The 21,012-nt window shown below is 41.3% G+C and overlaps 2 protein-coding genes across 13 annotated transcripts in view; one reads left to right on the forward strand and one right to left on the reverse strand.

Moving 5' to 3' along the window:
• BBS9 (Bardet-Biedl syndrome 9) overlaps positions 1–6,785 on the reverse strand; it is a 452,928-nt gene extending 446,143 nt beyond the window's left edge. For 5 of the 10 annotated variants that reach the window (XM_057732085.1, XM_057732084.1, XM_057732083.1 and 2 more), the window contains exons 1-4: positions 6,132–6,250; positions 5,400–5,480; positions 4,443–4,580; positions 3,330–4,361 (exon numbers count right to left, since the gene is read on the reverse strand). The gene's annotated coding sequence lies outside the window, so the exon portion shown is untranslated. Of the gene's footprint in view, positions 1–3,329; positions 4,362–4,442; positions 4,581–5,399; positions 5,481–6,131; positions 6,251–6,682 lie in introns of those variants that run through there. The other 5 variants (XM_057732080.1, XM_057732079.1, XM_057732078.1 and 2 more) reach the window with 5 other exon arrangements.
• RP9 (RP9 pre-mRNA splicing factor) overlaps positions 6,190–21,012 on the forward strand; it is a 150,542-nt gene continuing 135,719 nt past the window's right edge. For 2 of the 3 annotated variants that reach the window (XR_009053229.1, XR_009053230.1), the window contains exons 1-6: positions 6,190–6,341; positions 13,636–13,666; positions 14,811–14,940; positions 17,274–17,365; positions 19,289–19,350; positions 20,171–20,498. Coding sequence is in view for 1 of the 3 variants with exons in the window: in XM_057732115.1 (XP_057588098.1) it covers positions 6,190–6,341; positions 13,636–13,666; positions 14,811–14,940; positions 17,274–17,365; positions 19,289–19,350; positions 20,171–20,369 (666 nt within the window). In the remaining 2 variants the exon portion in view is untranslated. Of the gene's footprint in view, positions 6,342–13,635; positions 13,667–14,810; positions 14,941–17,273; positions 17,366–19,288; positions 19,351–20,170; positions 20,824–21,012 lie in introns of those variants that run through there. The other variant, XM_057732115.1, reaches the window with a different exon arrangement.

The following is a 21,012-nucleotide window of genomic DNA, read 5'->3' on the forward strand; positions in this document are numbered from 1 at the left end:
GAACTGTATAAGAGTGAATTTTATGATGTGTGAATTATATTTCAATAAAGCTGTTATTTTTTAAAGAGTAAACAGTGATGGACACATGGGGGATTGTTTCACTATTTATGTTTTTGCTCATGTTTAAAATTTCCCATGGTAAAAAATAATAAAATAAAGTTTCACTTTTTTTTAAAGTAGGATACTCCTGTATTTTGGCCACATTTACCATTCTATCAGAAGAACAATAGGTTGGCAAATTAAGTTCAGAAGATTAGCAAAATAAATTCTATGCCTTCTCCTGGAAGGACATCCCACCCCATTGAGAGAAAGAAAAATTAACCATAAATTAAGACATATATAATATGCTAATTCACTTTCCAAGTTCAAAAAGATATAGGCCTCAGGATTTCCCTGGTGGTCCAGTGGGTACGACTCTGAGCTACCAATGCAGGGGGCCTAGGTTCAATCCCTGGTCGAGAACTAGATCCCGTATGCATGCTGCAACTAAGAAGTCCACATGCAGCAACGGAGATCCCATATGCTGCAACTAAGACCCAGCAGAGCCTAAATAAATAAATAATATTTTTTTTTTTTAAAGACATAGGCCTTGACTTTAACATATTAAGGTAAGCAGTTGGATGGGGAAGTTCAGTTGCTGGCAGGTAAGGAAGAATGAAGGAAAGGAACAATGGTAATAGGGCATTTTATAGTCATGAAATCTGTCTTTTCTATTACAAAAACAAATTAAAAGTATTCCAAATAACAAAAATTTAATATGTATAAGTTGATTTTAATTTGATTCAGTTAATTGTCTTCAATAAAAATAAAAAATAGGAATTTGCATTTTATCCCCTATTCATTTAATGTTGATTTCCAGATCCCCAATGATTTTTTGTTTTTAAATAAATGCAAAAATAAAAACAAAATATCGGATTTTCCATCTCCCTTCACTAGAAAAGAAAATGACTAACATTTACTAAGCATTTACTAAGTCCCCAGATACTTACTATTCTAAGTGCTTTGCAAGTACTCTATTTTAAATTTCCTAACAAAACTACAAACTAAACCATAGATACTATTTTACAGTTATCCCTGAATAAAGAGAGGTTAAGAAACCTGCCCAAGTAATCACAATTAGTAAGTAATGGAAGTAACACCTAAAACCAGGCTGTTTACTCCTAAATAAGTGCAGCTACCTCACAAAGATTAAAAAGCTATAACTGTTAATATTAATTCTAATCACTACAAGTTCAAACTTCAGGAAAGAATCTCATATATTTAATTAAAATTTTAAAGGATGATTAGAAAACAATAGTTAGGTGTTAACAGATGCATACCTATAAATAGCCACAAAAGACTGATTTCTTATGCCTTATTAGAATATTAAATAAGAGATCATCTCTTTATCCCTTAACCTCCAGAAATTCTCTTCCACACTCGGCACTTTCTTTTTTGTTTTTTAATACTTACTTATATATATGTTATCTTCCACACCAAGTTTTCTTAGATTTAGTTTTCATTTAAGATGTGGGTGTTTTCACAGTTCATTGGCTTAGTCCTAAAATATGGAAGGATGGCTAGAAAAATAACTGTGGCAATGATAACCCCAAGAATCTTGAGGAAGGAACATGTGGGTGAGATGGCAGATTCTGCAATAAGGAGGCTATGACAATGATATTGTTTTTCATTTTTGGAGCTTCGTTTTCTCCAGGTCATGCTAGTGCTGCCTCAAATTTTGGAAAGTAGGGGTCAGTCTTCCATTCCAGGAAAGATGACAAATGCATGAGAGTTAGAAGAATGTTACTTTTGAAGACAATATTATAAGGGCTCAGTGTTAGAATTTTTAATAAAAGCCACAAATGACAAAAAAGCACAGGAGAGGGAGCTGGACAGACCTGGATCCCCTCTCTGACTCCACACTTCAGCAATATGACCTTAGACAAATCCCTCATTCTCTAGACTCCCATTTGTTTTGGGAAGGTGGGAATAAAATGGTCTAACACATGTAATTACTTAGCCCAATGCCCAACCCATAGGAAGCACTCAATAAATGTCTGATAAATGCCAGTAGTAAACTAGTAGTAGAATAGCAGTAGTGCTGGTGGTAGTTGTGGTATGTTCTGAGCAAGACAAAATTCCCAATATCAATCTGACCCTCTAGAAAGAAGATTTAAATTGGATGGTGAAAAGAATGATAGTAATCCTTCATTAATCACCAGGGATGTTTTGTAATAACTTCATGTGTCTCAAAAATTTTTGAGAAATATTTGAAATTCTTTATCTGAGGGATAAGACTTGCCACATACATCAGAAGGTGCAAAGCTTGAACGATTACTATATGCTATTGATATTGGATTTTTTTCCCTTCAAAGAATGTTTCCATCAAGAAGTTTTACCAAAAACATAACTGTGTAGTTGTAAGAACAATTACACATAATTACACAAAATGAAAAATTTCCTTCAACTCATAATTTGCAAATCATTTGCAAAATTTAAAAAGTTTCTTTTACATATTCTTCTAAATAATGGTTCAGTAGATTCACCAAAAAAAACCTCAACAGTTACTCTCTTTACATATTTCTAACAATCTCCCTCTCAGAATGCTGGCAGACTTTAGCTAAGACTAATAGTTTTCCCTCCAGCATCTTCAAGTTGTGGATGTCTGTGATATGGTTTTATTTTTTAAAGTAAAAGAGAGATGCCAAAAAACAAACAAAACTCCAGGAAATCGGAGTCAATTGCAGGACTTGACTGGGGAAGGGAAATGCTAATAAAATCACCTCAGTCCATCAAAATTGCTGTGGTCTGCAATGTAAAGGGAGAAGGAGAAGCAATAATCCTATTGCAAGAAGGAATTAGGGGGTATTAGCACATTTATCTTCCTTCGGTCATAGGCTGGGAACTGATCTGACCATTTGCTCACAAGACCTGTTGAAGTGTCACAGGAGGAGAATGCTTGTGCACCACGTGACATTCCTGAATGGAATCTCTAAAAATTCTTATCATCCTTTCTCGAAAATGCTCACAGGATCACACACACATTGTTCTGGTAGTTTCGTTTTGTTTTGTTTTGTTGTGAATGCAAACATCCTTCATAAGAAACCTATCACCCTATATCCCTCAAAACAATTGCATGGCATCAGAGAAGCATACCAGAAACATAACTGTGTAGTTGTAATGTAAGAACAATTACACATAATTACATAAAATGAAAAATTTCCTTCAACTCATAATTTGCAAATCATTTGCAAAATTTAAAAAGTTTCTTTTACATAGTCTTCTAAATAATAAAACACAGAAAAGGGCATTCATGCACCCGATGTTTAATTCTAGACATGCTTTCTTACCTGATGCTGAATCAGGTGGGTCCTGCCCCACCTTTCTTCGAACTCTTTCCACCGATTTCTCTTTAAGAACGTCCGCCAGGGTCCCAGGGCTGGAACGACGAGCAAGAACGGGCAGTGCAGAAAAAAGCAACCCTTACTGCTCCCTCTCGTTCTCCTGATCCAACTTGTTCCACGTCCCAGGCAAAGAGAGCGCCTCACCAGGTAGCACCACCAGCTTCACAGAGTTGGAGCGATCCTACCAAGCAGCTACCCTGCATCCCCTCTCTGTCACCCTCAGAGACAAGCAGGAAAAACGGCATCAATCCCGTGGCACAGATCAGGCAGGAGAGAACAGCGGAAAGCCTTGCTGCTCACAAAGAGGAGGAAATGATGGAGGCAGTGAGTGGGATGTAGCAGAAAAAGGACAGCAACGGCGGAAGGGACACCTCCCCACTCAAGCCTAACTCCAAGCCGTCTTCGCCCTGTTGTCATAGCACTTTACAACGAACGCTACTGCGCAAGTCAGATAGCTGAGCCCCGATGCCTTCTGGGAGTTGTAGTCCTGAGTATCTGAGGCGAGATGAAGGCGGAGGATTTTTTCTGAGTGATGGTTGGAATCCGATTTCTACTGGGCGGAGCTGGAATGAACCACTGTGTGGTCCTCATTAGAGAGAGCGAGAGAGAGAAAATTAATTCAATTCCTTTTCTGTCCTTGGATAGCTCCTTAGACACAGGCTCCGAAGAAGACCCGCCTCCCGCCTCCGGCACTGACACAAGCTTCGCCCCTCCCACTCCTTCCTCCGTTCCCGCCTCTCGTGGGTGGGGCTTTCCTCAGAGGCGGGGCTAGGGCGGGGCGGGGCGGGGCGGGGCGGGGCGCCCGGGTTCTTTTCTGGGACCCAGCATCCTAGGCCCTAGCCACCCAGCGACCTGTATGGGGGAGGCGCTGGAGGCCCAGTCCACGGATGTAGCGGCCGTCGCAAAGCTGGGCGCTGTAACGATTGCCAACATGTGCTCCCTGGTGACTGGGGTGCTGCTGGCCCAGCACATTTTCACCTTGAAGAGGAAAGAATGTGTACTGTGCAAGGGACACCCTGAACTTGCTGTTCAGTAACAACAACGCTGGAAAAACACTACCTGATTGCTTTTCCTTGGTTGTCCTCTTCTTGATTCTGTAGACCAACTTTTTTCTGCAACATAATTATGTTACATTTTCTTTGTTTGTAAATCACAGCTTCCGAAGACTATCCTTTTTCTTCACTGAATTTGGATGTCCTATAAGACATCACACAGGTCATTTATTGGCCCAGGTAACTTCCATTGTTATCAAGTGCCACTTTGTGTGCCTGACGCATAGTGAGGCCAAACAAACCCTAACCTCAGAGATTGGAGCAGAGAAAGGTTTATTGCCCGGTCACGCAAGGAGAACAGAATGCTTGTGCTCAAAAAAACTCTGAACTCTGTGAAGTGTTTCAGCAAAGCAATTTTAAAGGCAAGGTGAGGGAGGGGCGTCCCAGGGTTTGTGATCAGCTCCTGCACAATTCCCTGATTGGTTGATATTGAGGTAACTGGGCAGTTAATTTAACATAAATCCTTATGTGCCAGAAGGTCTTGGGGCTTGGGCTCATGATCATCAAGTAGTTAATTACTTCCCTTTCGTGGTGGCTTTTCACATCTGAAAAACTCAGGAAATATACATGAGATACTATTATCTGGGTACTTCAAAAAGGGGCTATAACAGAGAATATGAGGGAGGCATCTATCCCAAGAAGACCCCAGAGGGTCCTGATCTGTTACACATGAATGGCTGATTCATGCACTCATGCAACAATTCTTATTCGTCTCATTTTTAGAGGAAAAGGTCATCTTCAAGTTCCAGGACACGTCACATGTCTGTGCATAGCTTCTGTGTGTTTGTGTTTTCTTGAATAAATCTGAAAGAGCTCCTCTCATTTTGGGATTAACAATTTGACTATTTCAGCAAGTATTTCCCTTATGCTGTTATTTTTACTTCCTCTGCAGTTTCTTCCATTATTTCAAGGCTGAAAAAAGTATATATCAGATACAGTTTCAAAGCACAACCTAGTTAAGCACCTGACACTTTTGCATCCTGGTTCCATGATCGACTAGTCCTGTTTCCTTGGGCATGTCAATTAACTCTCTGGGCCTCCTTACCTGTAAAATAAAGGTAATACACATGGATGGTAACAGCACTTATTACGATTTTAATAATTAAATCAACTCCTATTGAGGGCTTAGCTCAATGACCACATAAAAAGTGCACTGTGTATATTAGCTTTTCGTTTCCAAAACCTAAACGTTACCTGAATACAGTATACTACACTGACTATACATCGCACGGATCACATGTTCTGGAAAATTGGATAATTTCTAAGGAAGCCTTGCTTTCTTCCAAAACTGGATGAATCCTACTAACATGCAACGAGCAGTTCCTCTGTGCCTAGCCACTGGGCGATACGAAAATGACTTGCACAGGTTTCCCTGCCTCCAAGGATGGAGATCGCGAGGGGAGGCGGCCCGACCCAGAGAGGGGCCCAGCCACGGAAGAACGGGCTAAGGCTCCGGACACAGCGTCCTCAGCGCCACGACTCCTGGCCGCCGCTAGGGGCGCGCTCCGGCCTCGGGCACCGACCGACCTGACGGCAGGGCCCGGCGCTCCGATCAACTACTTGAGGCCGAGCCGGCCATTGGTGGGGCGGGGTGCAGGAGGCCGCAGAGGGGACACCCGGCCTGGCCCGGCGGGACGCGTAGCGGCAGCAGGAGGGGGCGCTGCGGAGCCAGGCGTGCACAGCGCAGAGGAAGTACCGTCTTCGCCTCAGCCGCGTCGCGCGGGGTCGCCTCAGCCGCGCCGCGCGGGGCCGCGATGTCGTCCCGGCCCGGGCGCGATGGCGCGGGGGCCGGGGGCGCGCGGCAGCCGCGGGAGGCCCTGGAGCAAGAGCTGCAGCGGCGCCGGGAGCAGAAGCGGCGGCGCCACGACGCGCAGCAGCTGCAGCAGCTCAAGCACCTGGAGTCCTTGTGAGTCCGTCACGCCCGCCCCCGACTAATGCGAGGAATGGGGTCCGCCCGGGGTTGGAGGCCTGGGAGCGGGCAGGGGAGCCCCTCGGCCCCCAGCGAGCCGGGCGCGGGTGTGGACGCGGGGCGGTGGGACACTGGACTCCAGCCGCGGACGGAAGGGGGAAACGAGGCCCCACCCCCAGGCCCGGCCCGGGCGCGCGCGCGGCGGCGGCGGCGGGGGCGGAGTGGGGCTGCGGCGCTGCGGGGCTGACGGGCGCGCGGTCAGGATCCGGGCACCGAACACAGGGGACGTGCGGCTGAGCGCTCTGGTCCCTCCCCGTGTCTCAGTTCAGGCGGCTCACTGTGAACGGGATAGAATCCCCGTTCTTTTCGTCTTGTGCTGTTACTTAGGGACGGGAAAGCCCAGTCCCGCGACGTCAGCGCGGTGAGGAAGGGAGGAGTGCGCGCGGGGCGAGGGCCTGGTCCCTGACGATTCGGGAGGAGCTGGCCGCAGAAGAGAGCGCAGACTCGTTCCCTCTAGATCTCGGGATTTCTTTTTAACCAGGATTAAGGGTGGAAGCTACAGAGAGGCCAGTCCCAGCTCAACAGGAAGAAGAATTAGGACCAGAGCCCTATGTTCTTGCTGGGCAGCGTGGCCTGACGTAGAAGGCACTGTGCTCCCCCAGCTACCCAAGGTTGGGGAAGAGTCTGGATAACCGGAGAGAAGGGTGGGTTGTAAAGATTTAAACATCGGGTGGGAAGTTGGGTTAGTGACCCTTTCGGTTCCTTTTTGTGATTCTTTCCTTCCATAATCAGCCTTAGAAGTCTAACTTTTCTAAGTTTGGTATTCACTGAGTTATTTGAATTATTTCTGTCTTAGGCACTTCTCATTACCTACCTTCTCATGATTGCTGAGACAGCATGAAAGGTCCTTAAAGGGTTAATCCTTCATTATTAACCTTCTGGGAGCTTTGACACAGAATGCATGTTTCCTTGGAGCCTGGCCTGCTCTTTTCAGTGTGGCTCTTGAGCTGAATTTCGCTTCAGTGGGCGATGGTTATGGATTGCTGGCATCCACAGTCCTGGACCCTTCAAGGCACTCCGGGAGGCTCTTTGTTGCCTGTGCAAGGCTGATGTTAAAAAATCTTTCCCTAGGATAAGTTCAGGTAGGGCTCAGTCCCCCACCTCCACCCCCCAGCCCTCAGTATCCTTAACTGTAGGATGCCACATGGTTGTTAATACTCTACATTTATTTTGTAGGTCACAGCGCACTCAGACATCCTTTTATAACCTCCTTTTATACAGGAGGACATGCAGTTTCAGCAGTTAAGTAACCTGAGCAAGCATACACGGAACTGTAAACTAACAAAACTAAAGAGAAACCCAGGTGTCTGATTCTCAGACCGGTGGGATTTTTCAGTTTCAGAGATTTTAAAAGCTCTGGGCTGTTGACATATTTATAGTTTGGCTAGTTCATAAGTTCCTTTCCTTTTAAATGGAAATCAGTATTTCCAGAAAAATACTTTCACATAGTTTAAACATCAAATAGTATGAAAAGTCTAATTTTAACAAATAGTGATTTGCATCTCTACTCACACTCCCTGCACTGAAGCCAAGGCTTCAGTGAGGAAACTTTTAATTTTTCTTCTGGGGTTTAACAGTTTCTAAACTATGTGCTTATACTGCTTTTTTTCTATTGAAACGTAGACATTACCTATTAACCTCATGTTATAGTAGATGAGGGTTTAATTCTCTTTCCCTTCCTTTCTTGTCTCCAGCCTTGTATCTCCTCTCAGGATTTCTTTGTGGCTGCTAACCTTTTTTATTTCTTTTATTGTCATTTTAAGAGAGTCTGGGGAAGGAAGACAGGCATGTTAAGTTCCATTGTGGTTTTTTACAAATTGAATTCAAATCCTTTTGCCACCTGGTATGCCCTCTTTAGTTCCCCTCACACTCCTCTGCTCATTTTCTTAGACCTGACCTTAATTTTTCTTACTCCTGCCACACCCCAAAGGCATCTGAGTCTTCCACCCATGTTCCTGACCATTTTCCAACTCTGTCACTCAAGTGTTACTGGGCATAACAGAGTGGAGTTTCATCTCTGACCTCCAGCCCCATAGGACCAGGCTACAGGAACAACTGGGATGGAGTATGCTTACATGAAGGACTTTTCCAAATGAAATCCTACCACAGCACTCAGAAACACAAAGAGTATTATTAAGTACTTGGCAAAATAAAAATTTTTTTTGTCCCAGACCAATTTGAGAAGATAATCTCTTATCAAAATTTATCTTAATTTAGTCTTCATACTGCTCAGGGCAGCCTATCACAATCTGAATGATATAATGGCAGGGATTCACAGATGGCACAAAATAATGGGCCTCCACCAACTGCTTTTGGTTTAATTCTGAGGATTAATTAAAAAGATAATGCACACTTCTCAGCTGTCACAGCACAGAAGCCAAGCTACTCAATAAACACACTCCGATTCTCATTTCCACATCTGTTCCTTTCAATAGTTAAATGTTACTTTAATCTTTGAGAACTATCTTTTTAACATGCTACCTAAACTAATGAATTGTTTAGCCCTAGGAAAAAACATCAACCACATTCCTTTACACTTGTGGAAACAGTTCTAAAATGGACTTTTTTTGGGAAGTCCATTGCCAATAATAACAGATTTCAAAATGTGCAGTTTCATCACATTTTTTTTTCTATCTAGCCAAAAAATTTACACATTTTTCAGGAATTCGGATAGTTTGACCATGTCGTTTGTACAACTCCTATGGCAAAAATAAGTTATTGTTGGATTACTGGATATTTACATAGACTTTACCATCTCCCAAACTCCCTTAAGTCCCAACACATGACATAGCATTGTTTCTTATGAATGGCTGCTGATGGACTGTATCACCTGCCCAATGCATGCAAATTTCCATTATTCTTCCTAAAAGAGACCTAGGCCTATGACATGCTTTCCATTGGAAAATATTTTAAGAATTTTCTTTGGAAATACCATACCTAAAAGACTAATTCTGCTTATACCCAATTGTTTATTGTGTAATCTTAAGGGAGTAAATCTTCCTCTGCCCCTTTAGAAAATACCTGGATTAGTGACTGTGAGGATGAGAACAGAGAATAGACGCCTCCATCATAATTCTTATTTGGAAGGGTCCAGAGATGATTGCAAGTCCAGATTGGTACCTGCTATAAATCAGAGGTTCCCACAACCCCCTGTAGTTTGGTTAATTTGCTAGAGCAGCTTATAGAACTCAGGAAAATGTTTTACTTACTAGATTACTTGCTTATTATAAAAGGACATAACTCAGGAATAGCCAGATGGAAGAGATACATAGGGTAAGGTATGTGAGAAGCTGTGTGGAGTTTCCACACCCGCTTCAGGTGTGCCATACATCCACGTGTTCACCCACCCTGAAGTTCTCGCAATGCCATCCTTTTGGGTGTTTATAGAGGCTTCATTACATGAGCTTGATTGATTCATCATTGGCCATTAGTGATTAATTTAACCTTCCTGGAGGTGGGGCTGAACGTTCCATTCCTCTCATCACATGGTGATTTGCTGAGCCTCAGAGATAGGGATAGATTTGCTAAATGCTGATATATCACCTCTTAGGCTGCACCCCACAGGTCTGCAAGCCTTATAATTGCCCAGCGGTGAGACCAAAGAAAGAGCCTGGAAATAGCAACAGAGATATTGAAGGTTTATTGGATAGGGGATCTTACAAGTCTGAAGTAAAATCCTGGAGCAATGCGCCACTGTGAACAGCAGACAGCAGTCAGGATGTGGGCAGCAGTCTTTGCTTGGGGTGTGGGGAGGTTTACCAGTTATAGGGGGAACTGATGTCAGGTTGGCTCATCAGTTACCAGGGAAACCAGCAGAGAGGCATGTCCCTCACAGCCCCTCATGTTATCAGCCATCAAAGGCAGATGTTTTTGCTTTGCTAAACTGTGATAGTGGCGCTGTTAGCTGCAGCACGGAGTGGGGGGGAGGCAAGGGCAGAGGCAGTTATTGGATAAGCTCTGTGATTAAGAGGGAAGGTCAGTCATGTGAGTAGGGTGTAGGTGAAGCGCAGGGTCTGATCAAATAGGGGATATACAGAGAGCCAAAGAAGAGCCATCTTAGGTGGCATGATCATACACCACCTCACCTGCATGGGGAAAAGGCAGTGATCCCTGGAGCCAGATGTTGAAGAGGGTTCTCCAAGCCACATGGCCCATAAAGGCAGTAAACCCAGCTGAGCATGATGTCTGTGGGAAGTCCACTGCCAGGTCTCCACTGAGGAGCAGCTGGTAAATCCCCATAAAGCTGCAGATCTTTAAAAAGGTGTGAGGGTTGGAGAGGCCTCTCTGTTGGGTCCAGATCTTGGCCTTTATGATTGCTAGTGCTCTAATCTTGAGTTGCTCATCAGGGTACAAAGAGCACTAACTTTTCTTCAACAGAAGAGGCAGAAGCCAGCATTGTGGAGTGCCTTTCACATGTGTGCTGTGAACTATTTACCCATGAGGAAACTGAGGCTTTGAGGAGGTTAAGTAACTTGCCCAAGGTACACAGCAGTGAGAGTGGATCAATTCAAACCAAAATTTTTTTACCTCAAAGCCTATTCACACTGACTTAGAACTGGAAAACGTTCTGGCTGGAATGTGGATTTCACTACTTCAAAAAACCAAAACATCTCCTTTATCAAGAAAGTTCTAAAGAATGTTAAAAGAAAAAAATCATACAATTTAATACATTTGATGACCTTGATTCAAAGGAAAACAATTCACAGTTTGAGAAGAACAGTGCTTCACATGCAGTGGAACACTCTTCCCAGGGATTTTGGGCAAGAGCAAGTTTTATAGGGCCTTAAAAGAGGCAGCTTGGAAATAGGGCATGATTGGCTAGGGGGTTGGGGATTTCCTTATAAGGCTAGCATATCCTCTTATCTAGGGTAAGATTAAGTAAGGCTAAGTTGGAGGATCGTGATTGGGGTATTCTAAATTTCCTTGACAGTGAGGCATTCCCCGTTAGTGCAGGCTGACTTAGTTTTAGATTTGTGACATGAGCTTGGCCATTGGGGAGGCCTCCATTTTGGCGGTTCCCAAGCTATGAAGTACCTTTGTCAAGGGTTACATGGGTGTCCCTGAGAGGAGTTTCAACCTTATGGCTTTTCTGGATTTCATTAGGAGTACGCTTATCACCTTAGTCCTCCTGGCATGGTAATTGTTGACTGCTTACTTCTGCAAGGAGTAAGTTTTTAAGTTGAACCTTCAATATCACCTGAAAATTAAGTTTAGCTTCTCCTAATATACCTGTTCTTTTTTGGTAGGAGGAAATAGCAAGTTGGTTAGAGCAGGAGTGAGGATTTAATTACTGAATCAATTAGGGAAATAACATTGAAGTTTTAAAACAGAAATGCATGCTATATAACTCTATAGCGGAAACGAGCTCCTAATAGCATATTTTTGGCCCTTTTTTGTTCCTAAGTCCCATGTTACCTTTGGTTTCTCTCTCAGAGCTTTATTAGCCTGGGCTTATGCCAACATAGATATAAGTATAAGGAAGATGATGTTAATTTCATTTTTCTTTTGTAATTAAAAAACCTTGTTTGAGGCAGTGTATTCGCATGTAAATAAATGTAAGTGAAAAGTAAAGCTCCCTCCCTCAGGTATCCTGTGTGTGTATATATATATAATCTCCCTTTTCCCATACACACAAATAGAACCATATCGAACACACTCTCCTGTACACTACTGCTTTCTTTTTTTTAACAAACTATTTTGGACTAGTTTTGGGATAACTAGTATTCTATTGGACTATTAGATAAAAGATTAATCATTTTAGAATTTATTATTGTTTTCCTGATGACATTTTCACTGTACAAAATTCAGAAAATTAATCATCTCTGCACCTACCTTCTATGTGCAGCAAATTTGGGACTCCCCTGTTTCCAAGTTGTTAGAGTCAAGATACAATTTTAAACAGCCACAGCACCCTGATGCCCTCTCTCAGTAAAATTTCATTTTAGAGGCATTGAAAAGATACTTTTTTGGCGGGGGGGGGGGGGCATCATGTGACATGCAGGATATTAATTCCCAATCAGGAATCGAACCCGGGACCCTGCATTGGGAAGATAGAGTCTTAACCACTGGACTGCCAGGGAAGTCCCTCCAACTGCTGTTTTTTAAGAAGGGGGTTTTGTCAATTAGGCACTCATATTTAAAAGCCAGACACCCACGCTTGTGTTGTATAGCCTGGAACGCGTCAGTGCTTGAAACTAAACAAAATTACACCTGAAATAGTACAATGTTATATGTCAATTATATCTCAATTTTTAAATTTTAAAATTAATTTTTTTAAATGAACACAAGAATTGGATGCTGCTTTTCTTGATTTGGCATCCAGCAGCCTTTTCTGGAAGTTCCAGCAGTGATGAAAAGTGGAAATGAGTTGGGAGCACAGGCATGACTTGTATCCTCAGGACCCTGAGGTCTGAGAGTTCTGTTGGTGGAAGGGAAAATAGGTTTGCACACAATCAGTCATCTGCTTCTCTAGCAGTAGTTCTTCACTGAGTGCTGCCTGTGGTCCAGGCACCCAGCAGGAGTCCTGCATCCCTGAGTCCTGAGAGGTCAGTAGGGGCATAGAGGGCCGTCAGAGAGCTGAGGAGCAGATGGCAGCCCAGCAGCCCCCTCTGAGGACAGGACAGGCCTGCAGGGAGGATCTTGAATCCAGAGCTGGCAGGGTGGGGAGTGAGAGGTGGAGCCTCCGGAACAGATCACCCCCACCTCCTTCCCCTACAACAGGCCCTTCCCTCTGGCTTTGCTCCCTCCTCCCAGCGCAGCCCCCATCCTTAGATTCCTTAGAACAGATCACTCACTACCCGCTGCCCCCATCCCGCCCCCATGAGCCTCTCCGTGTTATGGAAGTTGGAAGTTTTGGTAGGTGAATCACCCACAGCTGTAATGACAGACTGGAACCATAATTAGCTCAAGGCTTTCTTACCTCCCAGTTCCCTGCAATCTCTTGCTTTCCCTTATGTCAAAAGTAAAATCATGGTGCCATGACACCAAGTTATTATTGCAGAGAATTTAAGTTCTGCATCCCAGTAGGGTGTGGTATAGCATCAGTTTATTTATATGGGACTTCTGACTGCTGGGCATATTTTATTAACTGTTTTAATTATAACATAGTTTTACGTTTTTACTAAAAAAAGAAAAAAGTCTTTTTATTTTGGCCTGCAGTTGCTTTTTGCTGATTGAACTGGGTTATGTTCCTGTGAACATGGTTGATGACTGGTGTTTTTTTCCTTTCTAGTTATGAGAAGCCTCCTCCTGGGCTTATCAAGGTCAGTGTGAAGTTTGTACTTTGGATTTTTCTCTGAGACAGATTTGACTCAGTGCTCAGACTCAGTCACTTGTTATGAGAAACAGCTGCATAGGTTTAAACCTCCTTTTATGATAGTTCTGTTTCTTCCCTGAAGATGGCAGTCGGTTCATGCACTTTGGGCTTTGTCACAGCCTGTGCTTTTGCAGAAATTTAATCAGCCTTGTGTCTGTCCCCGAAGAAACCACTGCAGGCCCCTGAGTGTTCCTCAGCACTCGCTCCCCTTCTTTCTGTCTCACTTGTGACTGCATCTTCTCAGAGCTCTCCTGCCCCATGTTCCTTCTCTGACCCTCTGGGTGCTGGTTTCTTGAACGTTATCAGCTCAGAGAACAGTGGGCTCTGAGGAGACGTGAAGCTCGTTGAGTCCAGCCCGGCCTGGTGCAGGAGTCCCTCCTCCAGCGCCCTGGCCACAGTGTCAGTGTCTTTCTGCAGGAGCGAGACTTAGAGGGCTTAAGGCCAAAGTAACCTTTTCTGTTTGGTAACTTTCAACTTAAAAAAGAGATTTTTAGAAAACATTTTTCCATTATAAATTTAATAGTCATGGAAACTTGAAAAAAAAAAAAACACCATAAGGTAAAAACAAACCAGCACCTTCATTATATAGTGCAGTTATTTGGAGGTGAAAATACATCTCACAAATCCGGCATGTTTGAGATTATAAAACATGACAGTGGCTTTCAAGGTATAATAATCTACTTTAACATATTGTTTTTATTATTCCAGGAAACCTCACTTGTTTAATTACATATTCTGCTGCTTTCCACAAAGCTTTTAAGTTAGCAGAAAACTTTTTGTGATCTTAGACTCTGATTTTTGTGATTTAGAATCATAATTTGGAGCTCCCAGATCATTCCTATGTAAACACTAGTACCTTTTCTCTAAGAACAACTACTTTGTTTTCGTGGTGTAGCTAGCTCTTCTAGTATAGTTACTTCCATTTTTTCTGTCCGTTATAATTTGTCTTGCTAGCTCTTCAGAGGGTAACTTATGATGACATTGGGATCTCCAGCCCATGGGAAAGCCAGGCAATGCTGTGTTCTCAAACAGGTGGGAGAGAGTTCCGGTGCTTTTTTGCCACATAGCTTACACACTGTTTCCTTTTTCAGGAAGATGAGACTAAGCCAGAAGACTGTATACCAGATGTCCCAGGCAATGAACACGCCAGGGAATTTCTGGCCCACGCACCAACCAAAGGACTTTGGATGCCACTGGGGAAAGAAGTCAAAGTCATGCAGTGTGAGTGTGGAAGGGTTTCAAGTCACACCCTCAATACACGCAAGTCATAGGCCACTGTTTACAAACAAGTTCGCTTCTTTCAATTGGTTCTCACCACCGTGCTGTTCAAGTCAGGGCATGATCTCTATCCTGTAGATGAGGAAGCTGCCTCGCCTGTGTTAGTAAGTGTTCTGGGGTAAGAGGCGGAGCAGTGCTTTGACTCCAGGGCTTCTGGCTGCAAGGGTAGTAGTCTTACACAGGGCCGTAGCTGCCTGCAGAGCATACCCTTCAGTCATATTCCTGTAATAGAAAGGGTATTCCATGTAGAAATGCCATGGGGGACGAAGGATGCATTGGAAGGCGGTCCCTTGGGTCTTGCCTCAGTCAGTCATCCTCATCAGTGGTGTTGAGGTTTTATCCAGGTAACCTGAGAGGAGCTATGGGCCACAGAGGGTGGGTTTGGAACAGGTAGAGCTCTGTGTGCACACCCTCCACCTCACCTTCATCCAGCATAAGATGGCATTTGAAGAAGGGGTCCTCTGCCTTTAAAGACATTTGTTTTTACACAGATTCTTCATGCACACAATTAATATAGCAGTTTCCAGCCCCTTTCCTTCATTCCCCTTACCTAAAAGGCAAACACCTCAACCTCTTTTAAGAAGGTTATTTTGAAGTTTATTCACATGTATCTAGATAATAGGAATACATTCCTGCCCCTTGATTTTTCAGGTTTCTTCATTATCTGTTAACTTCTTACTTTAGAAGACAAGAATTCAGCTCTTTTTTTCTTCCTCCATCCCATCTCATATACATACCCTTCCTATCTCTCATTTTCCCAATAGTAGTTATGTCATAAATTTAGTTAAATACACGCTTTGTGTTTATTATTATTTTCAGAGTTGAATCATGTAGTAAACTGATTACATTTCCTTTTTTTTTTTTTTTTTTTTTTAATTAAGGTTAAAAACCACTCCTCTCTGTGATGGGTTAGTTAGTTGTGCTTCACTTACCATTTTATAGTTCTTTTCATTGACCTGCAAATTAAAAGTATTTAGTCTGGACCAGAACCAGTTTTACATGACCTTAATGAAGCTTAAGTTTTAAGGCCCTTGCACCTTCCAAAGGCCTTTGGAGTCCCACCAATGTAGTCATGTGGTTCTGTCTTTATAAAATTTGCCAAGGAGAGATTTTTTCCCCCAAAGAGCCCTTCCTGTCCTTAAATTATGTAAGCTTCAGACACCACAAAACTTGGATCCATCCCAGGTGGAAAAACACATGCACATATAACCCGTAATCATTGATTGCCATGATCCTAGTGTTATCTAGAGCAGAGCTTCTCAAACTGAGGGTGGGCCTGATACTCTGTATTTCTGACAAGCTCTCAGGTGATGCTTATCTTGCTGGTCCATTGACCACACACTGAATAACAAGGATCATCTTGTTAAAGGTAACAGAGAGTTTTGATCACAGATGGTGTGGATCCTTCTTGATACCTGTACATCAATCCATGGCATTTAAAATCCCCCCCATTTTGTCATAAAGACAGACATCTGTTTGAAGGGGTCTGCATTTGCATTAAGAATGCATTCCTTCTTCTCCAAGTGGAAATAGTGGGGAGATAAGGACAGGGGCAGGTCAGAGGATCCCTAAACTTCATTTTTTTCCCAATGGTTTCCTACTACTAACTCTCAAATAAAAATATAAAGGGCAAAACATTACTTCCCTGTCACTCCATATTTTCAGTAGCTACCAGCGTGGAGCAAAATTGCCTGATCTTACCTATAATTCCTCTTCCCACTTCTGACCTCCTTGGTTGGAGTTGTTGATGCCTATATAATTTACTAGGTCTGCTGTAGCAAAGTACCACAAACTGCATGACTTAAATGAGAAATTTATTGTCTCACAGTTCCAGAGACTAAAAGTCCAAAGTCAAGGTGTCCTTCTGAGGGCTGTGAGGGAAGGATGTATTCCAGGCCTCTAAAAACCATGTCTCCCAGGAAGGTCATTCTGAGATACTAGGGGCTAGGAGATTCAATACAATGGGGAAGCAGAGGGGACGACACAATTCAACCTGTGACACAGTTTAAGGAAAAAAATTGCACTTTACTTTTTGCATGGGATTATTTAGTAAGTACTTGGTTCATTTCTAAAATTCTACGATTAAAGAATACTAGAGGAAGTAATTAGTGTCCCTTTCTTTTCCGGGATCTTACATGATTCATCCATTAACTATATTTGCTTTTAAAATTGGAATCGAATGAAGAATATCTTTAATATGATCTACTGATACCTTTATCTTGACTAAGTAAAAATGTATTATCTTACAGAAATATATCCCTTTTTCTTTGTTTTAGGTTGGCGTTGTAAACGGTATGGTCACCGAACGGGCGACAAAGAATGCCCTTTCTTTATCAAAGGCAATCAAAAGTTAGAACAGTTCAGAGTAGTAAGTAAAACCCCAGAGTGTCAATTTACGTTTACTGGAAATGATGAATGTCGGTGAATCAGATAGTCACCAGGGAACTGGAGGTTCACATAAAATACATTCCCAAAAGCCTTTAGGCCACAGTACCTGGTGTTAACTACATCTCTATTAAATCGAATTTGTGTGACAGATTAGTTTATTAACAAAAAAATGCTTATTAAAATGTTATTTGCTTTTGTCTTGGGAACGCTGCTTCTTTTTCTGAAGCAGGCATTATCAATTCAGTCAGTCTTTTTTTTTTTTTGGCACGAAGCTTGTGGGATCTTAGTTGCCCTTTCCCTGACCAGGGATCCAGCCTGGGCCCTTGGCAGTGAAAGCGCAGAGTCATAACCACTGGATCGCCAAGGAATTCCCCAGTCTTCTTTTCACTAATGTAAAAAAAAAAAAAAAATCATATTTCATAAATAAAATCTGGGTTTTAGTTTCCCAGTCTTTGTCTAAAAGTCTGTGTTTTTCTATCATAAACTGAAAGTGTGCATATAAATGATTTACCCTCTTTAGATGACAGTAAAATCAGTCTATCATTATGTCACTTTTTATTTTAACAAAGTCACCTGCCAGGGTTAATGCACCATTCAGTAACTGTTTTGGTCAATTTAACTATGCTCTTACTGGATATATTGGGATTATCACCATATCAAATAGGGGTATATAAACATGCTCCCAGGATTTTAAGATATTTAAAATACTGGGTTTTCATTTTACTAATTTACAGAAAATATTCTGGATAAATCACTGCTACCTGGAATGTCAACTTTAACACTGTCTATAATAGATAATATGACAATAAATCTCAAAAACTTAAACGTATTCATATTTTTAAAATTTAGAAACCTAAATTCTAAGAATTGATCTAAGGATACAACAGAACATCATTATACATAAATTATTATGAATATATAAGGACAACTTTCAGAATTACTTATATGATTAGGAAATAGAAACGGAAAAAAAAATAGAAAACAACTGCAGTGTCCAGTATACAACATAAATTACTACAACATATAAATCATATAGCTTTTAAGAATTATGTTTTAAAAGAATATGTAATGTCATAGGAAGATATTCATGAAAATATAAGTGAAAAAGAGAACAGAGTTGTATATCTGATTATAACTTTTTGTAAATTATGAATAATGACTGGAAGAACCACACTAAAATATTAACAGTGGATATTCCTGGGTGGTAAAATAATAGGTATTTTTAACGTTATGTTTTCTTTAATATGTAAAAATTTTATAATAAACATATTTTTAAAGATAATTCACATGCCGTTAAATTCATTCATGTGTATTCATATTTTTAAGTAATTTAAGTACTTTTAAATTATACAAATATCATGAGAATAAATTTGCCTTAGTTTAACAAAATGGAAACATTACAGTAAGGTTTTTCACAATTGATTTTTCAAGTCCAATCTTGCCTCTCTCCCTAGAGGGAATCTGTAGTAAGTAGCTTGAGTATACTTCTAGACTTCTCTTTGGTCACACCCAGTATGTTTTTGTGCACCTATGCATGAGTCATTCTTACGTATCATTTCCAACTCACCTGTTTTGCTTAATAATATCTCTTGATCATCTTTCCACATAGAACAAATAGAATTACCTCAATATTTTTAATCTTGAGTAGTATTTAATGGTTTTGACACAGTTTATTTCCTTAAAAAGGCTATGTAAATTATATCCTGTATTTGTATAACTGGAAAATCTTTTTCATAGCCTCCAGGAGTTTGAAATGATGGCAACCCTTAGGAAGGATTAGAACATGTTGAATATAAAATTACACCAAACAGGGGAAAAAATTGGTTTCAGTGAAAGAGGGATTTAATTTTAATTTAGCAGTCTATGAAGCCTAACCTAACCTTAACCTCCTCTAACCATCAAGGCACATGAAGATCCCATGTATGACATCATTCGAGATAATAAAAGACATGAAAAGGATATAAGGTGAGACTGTCCTGATGATAATATCATCTTCTTAAAGTTTGAAATTATATAAAGTTAGAAACTTTATAAATTAAAAATTTTTTAATTCTAGTATTAGAGGAGTGGTTTTAGTAAATATGGTACTTTAATTGGGAAATATTTGGAAGACAGGAGTAGTCCCTGAAAAAGTCAGTGTAGGGAATGAGCAGGCCAGCCTGTTCTACTTGAGTTAACTTAAATCGGTGAGCTTGGCCCAGCCCACTCATGTCACTGATAGTTGATGTTGGCAACTGTAATTTATCTTCTCCAGTGTCTTTAAAGATCTGAGCTTTTGTTAAAAATTCCTAGACAGGGTTAAAGGCAGGGTGAGAAAACAGAAGTTTTTGGGGGTTTGGGAGGTTTTTTTTTTTTTCAAGTTGGTTATACTGATATATAATTATGTATAATTATTATATATAATATATATACATACATATATTCTTATTCAGATCCTTTTCCCTTATAGGTTATTACAAAATATTGAGTATAGTTCTCTGTCCTGAATTATAATTGTTGAGGTAGATTACTTAGTATGAACTTGAGCAGTGGGGGAATGATTTAGGAAAGTATGCATCTGTTACAAGTTGTAATAGTAAGGACTATGGAAACTTGCAGAAATATTTCAGACCATGAAAAGAATACAAAATAGCTTGTACACTGGTTACAGTCATCTAAAATAGGCATGGATGTAGACAAGAATGGGGGAAACATGCAAAAGTAAAAATAAGTACTGTTCTTATATTTTTATCTAAAAACAAATTTTAAGTTGAATATGGTTCTTTGGTCAATCTTATGTGTTTAGGATACAACAGTTAAAACAGTTACTAGAGGATTCAACATCAGATGAAGATGGGAGCAGCTCCAGTTCCTCAGAATGTAAAGAGAAACACAAGAAAAAAAAGAAGAAAGAAAAGCATAAGAAAAAAAAGAAAGAAAAGAAAAAGAAGAAAAAACGAAAGCATAAGTCTTCCAAGTCAAATGAGAGTTCAGACGCAGAATGACAAGAGCTTGACTTGTTCAATGTTCTCTTCTCAAAAAATCAAACACTGTGGCCAAAGATCAGAAGAATGTGGAATCAGAGAGGAATAGGAGAGAGAGACACCAAGAGAGGAGGAGGTTTGGTGTCACAGGTGCAAATTCTGACCTACCTTCCAGTAAAGATGTGACACCGCCACCAGAAGAGTGAGTTGTATCTTGCCAGGTGCTAGCTCTGGACAGCGGCTGATTTCAGACTGGAAAGCTTTTCTCATTGTCCTCCCTGCTGATCATTGTGGGTCCTGATTCCTTAGAATGCCTCTGGCAGGGTGGCCAGACTAAGGGAATCTCTGGGGAAGCTCCTCCAGGTGCTGCCGCAGCTTCTACCCTTCATGGTGGGGCTACTTAATGCCCATAGATTTCAAGCTTGACTTTCCTCTGTTGTCGAGGATAATAAAAGCTCACTATTTATTTTTTAAATGTATTTATTTTTTATTTCTTAATGCATACATATATGTGCTCCAAATTTAAAAGGTACCTAAGGTTTAATTATGAAAACTCTTACTACTTCCTTTCTCCCCCAGCTTCCCAGTTCCCACTCCCAGTGGCTACCAGTTTTACCAGTTTCTTGTGAAGTCTTCTAGAAATTTTATATACATCGCAAACAAG

Source organism: Hippopotamus amphibius, chromosome 4 (genome assembly GCF_030028045.1).
Source record: "Hippopotamus amphibius kiboko isolate mHipAmp2 chromosome 4, mHipAmp2.hap2, whole genome shotgun sequence".
Lineage (NCBI taxonomy): Eukaryota > Metazoa > Chordata > Mammalia > Artiodactyla > Hippopotamidae > Hippopotamus > Hippopotamus amphibius.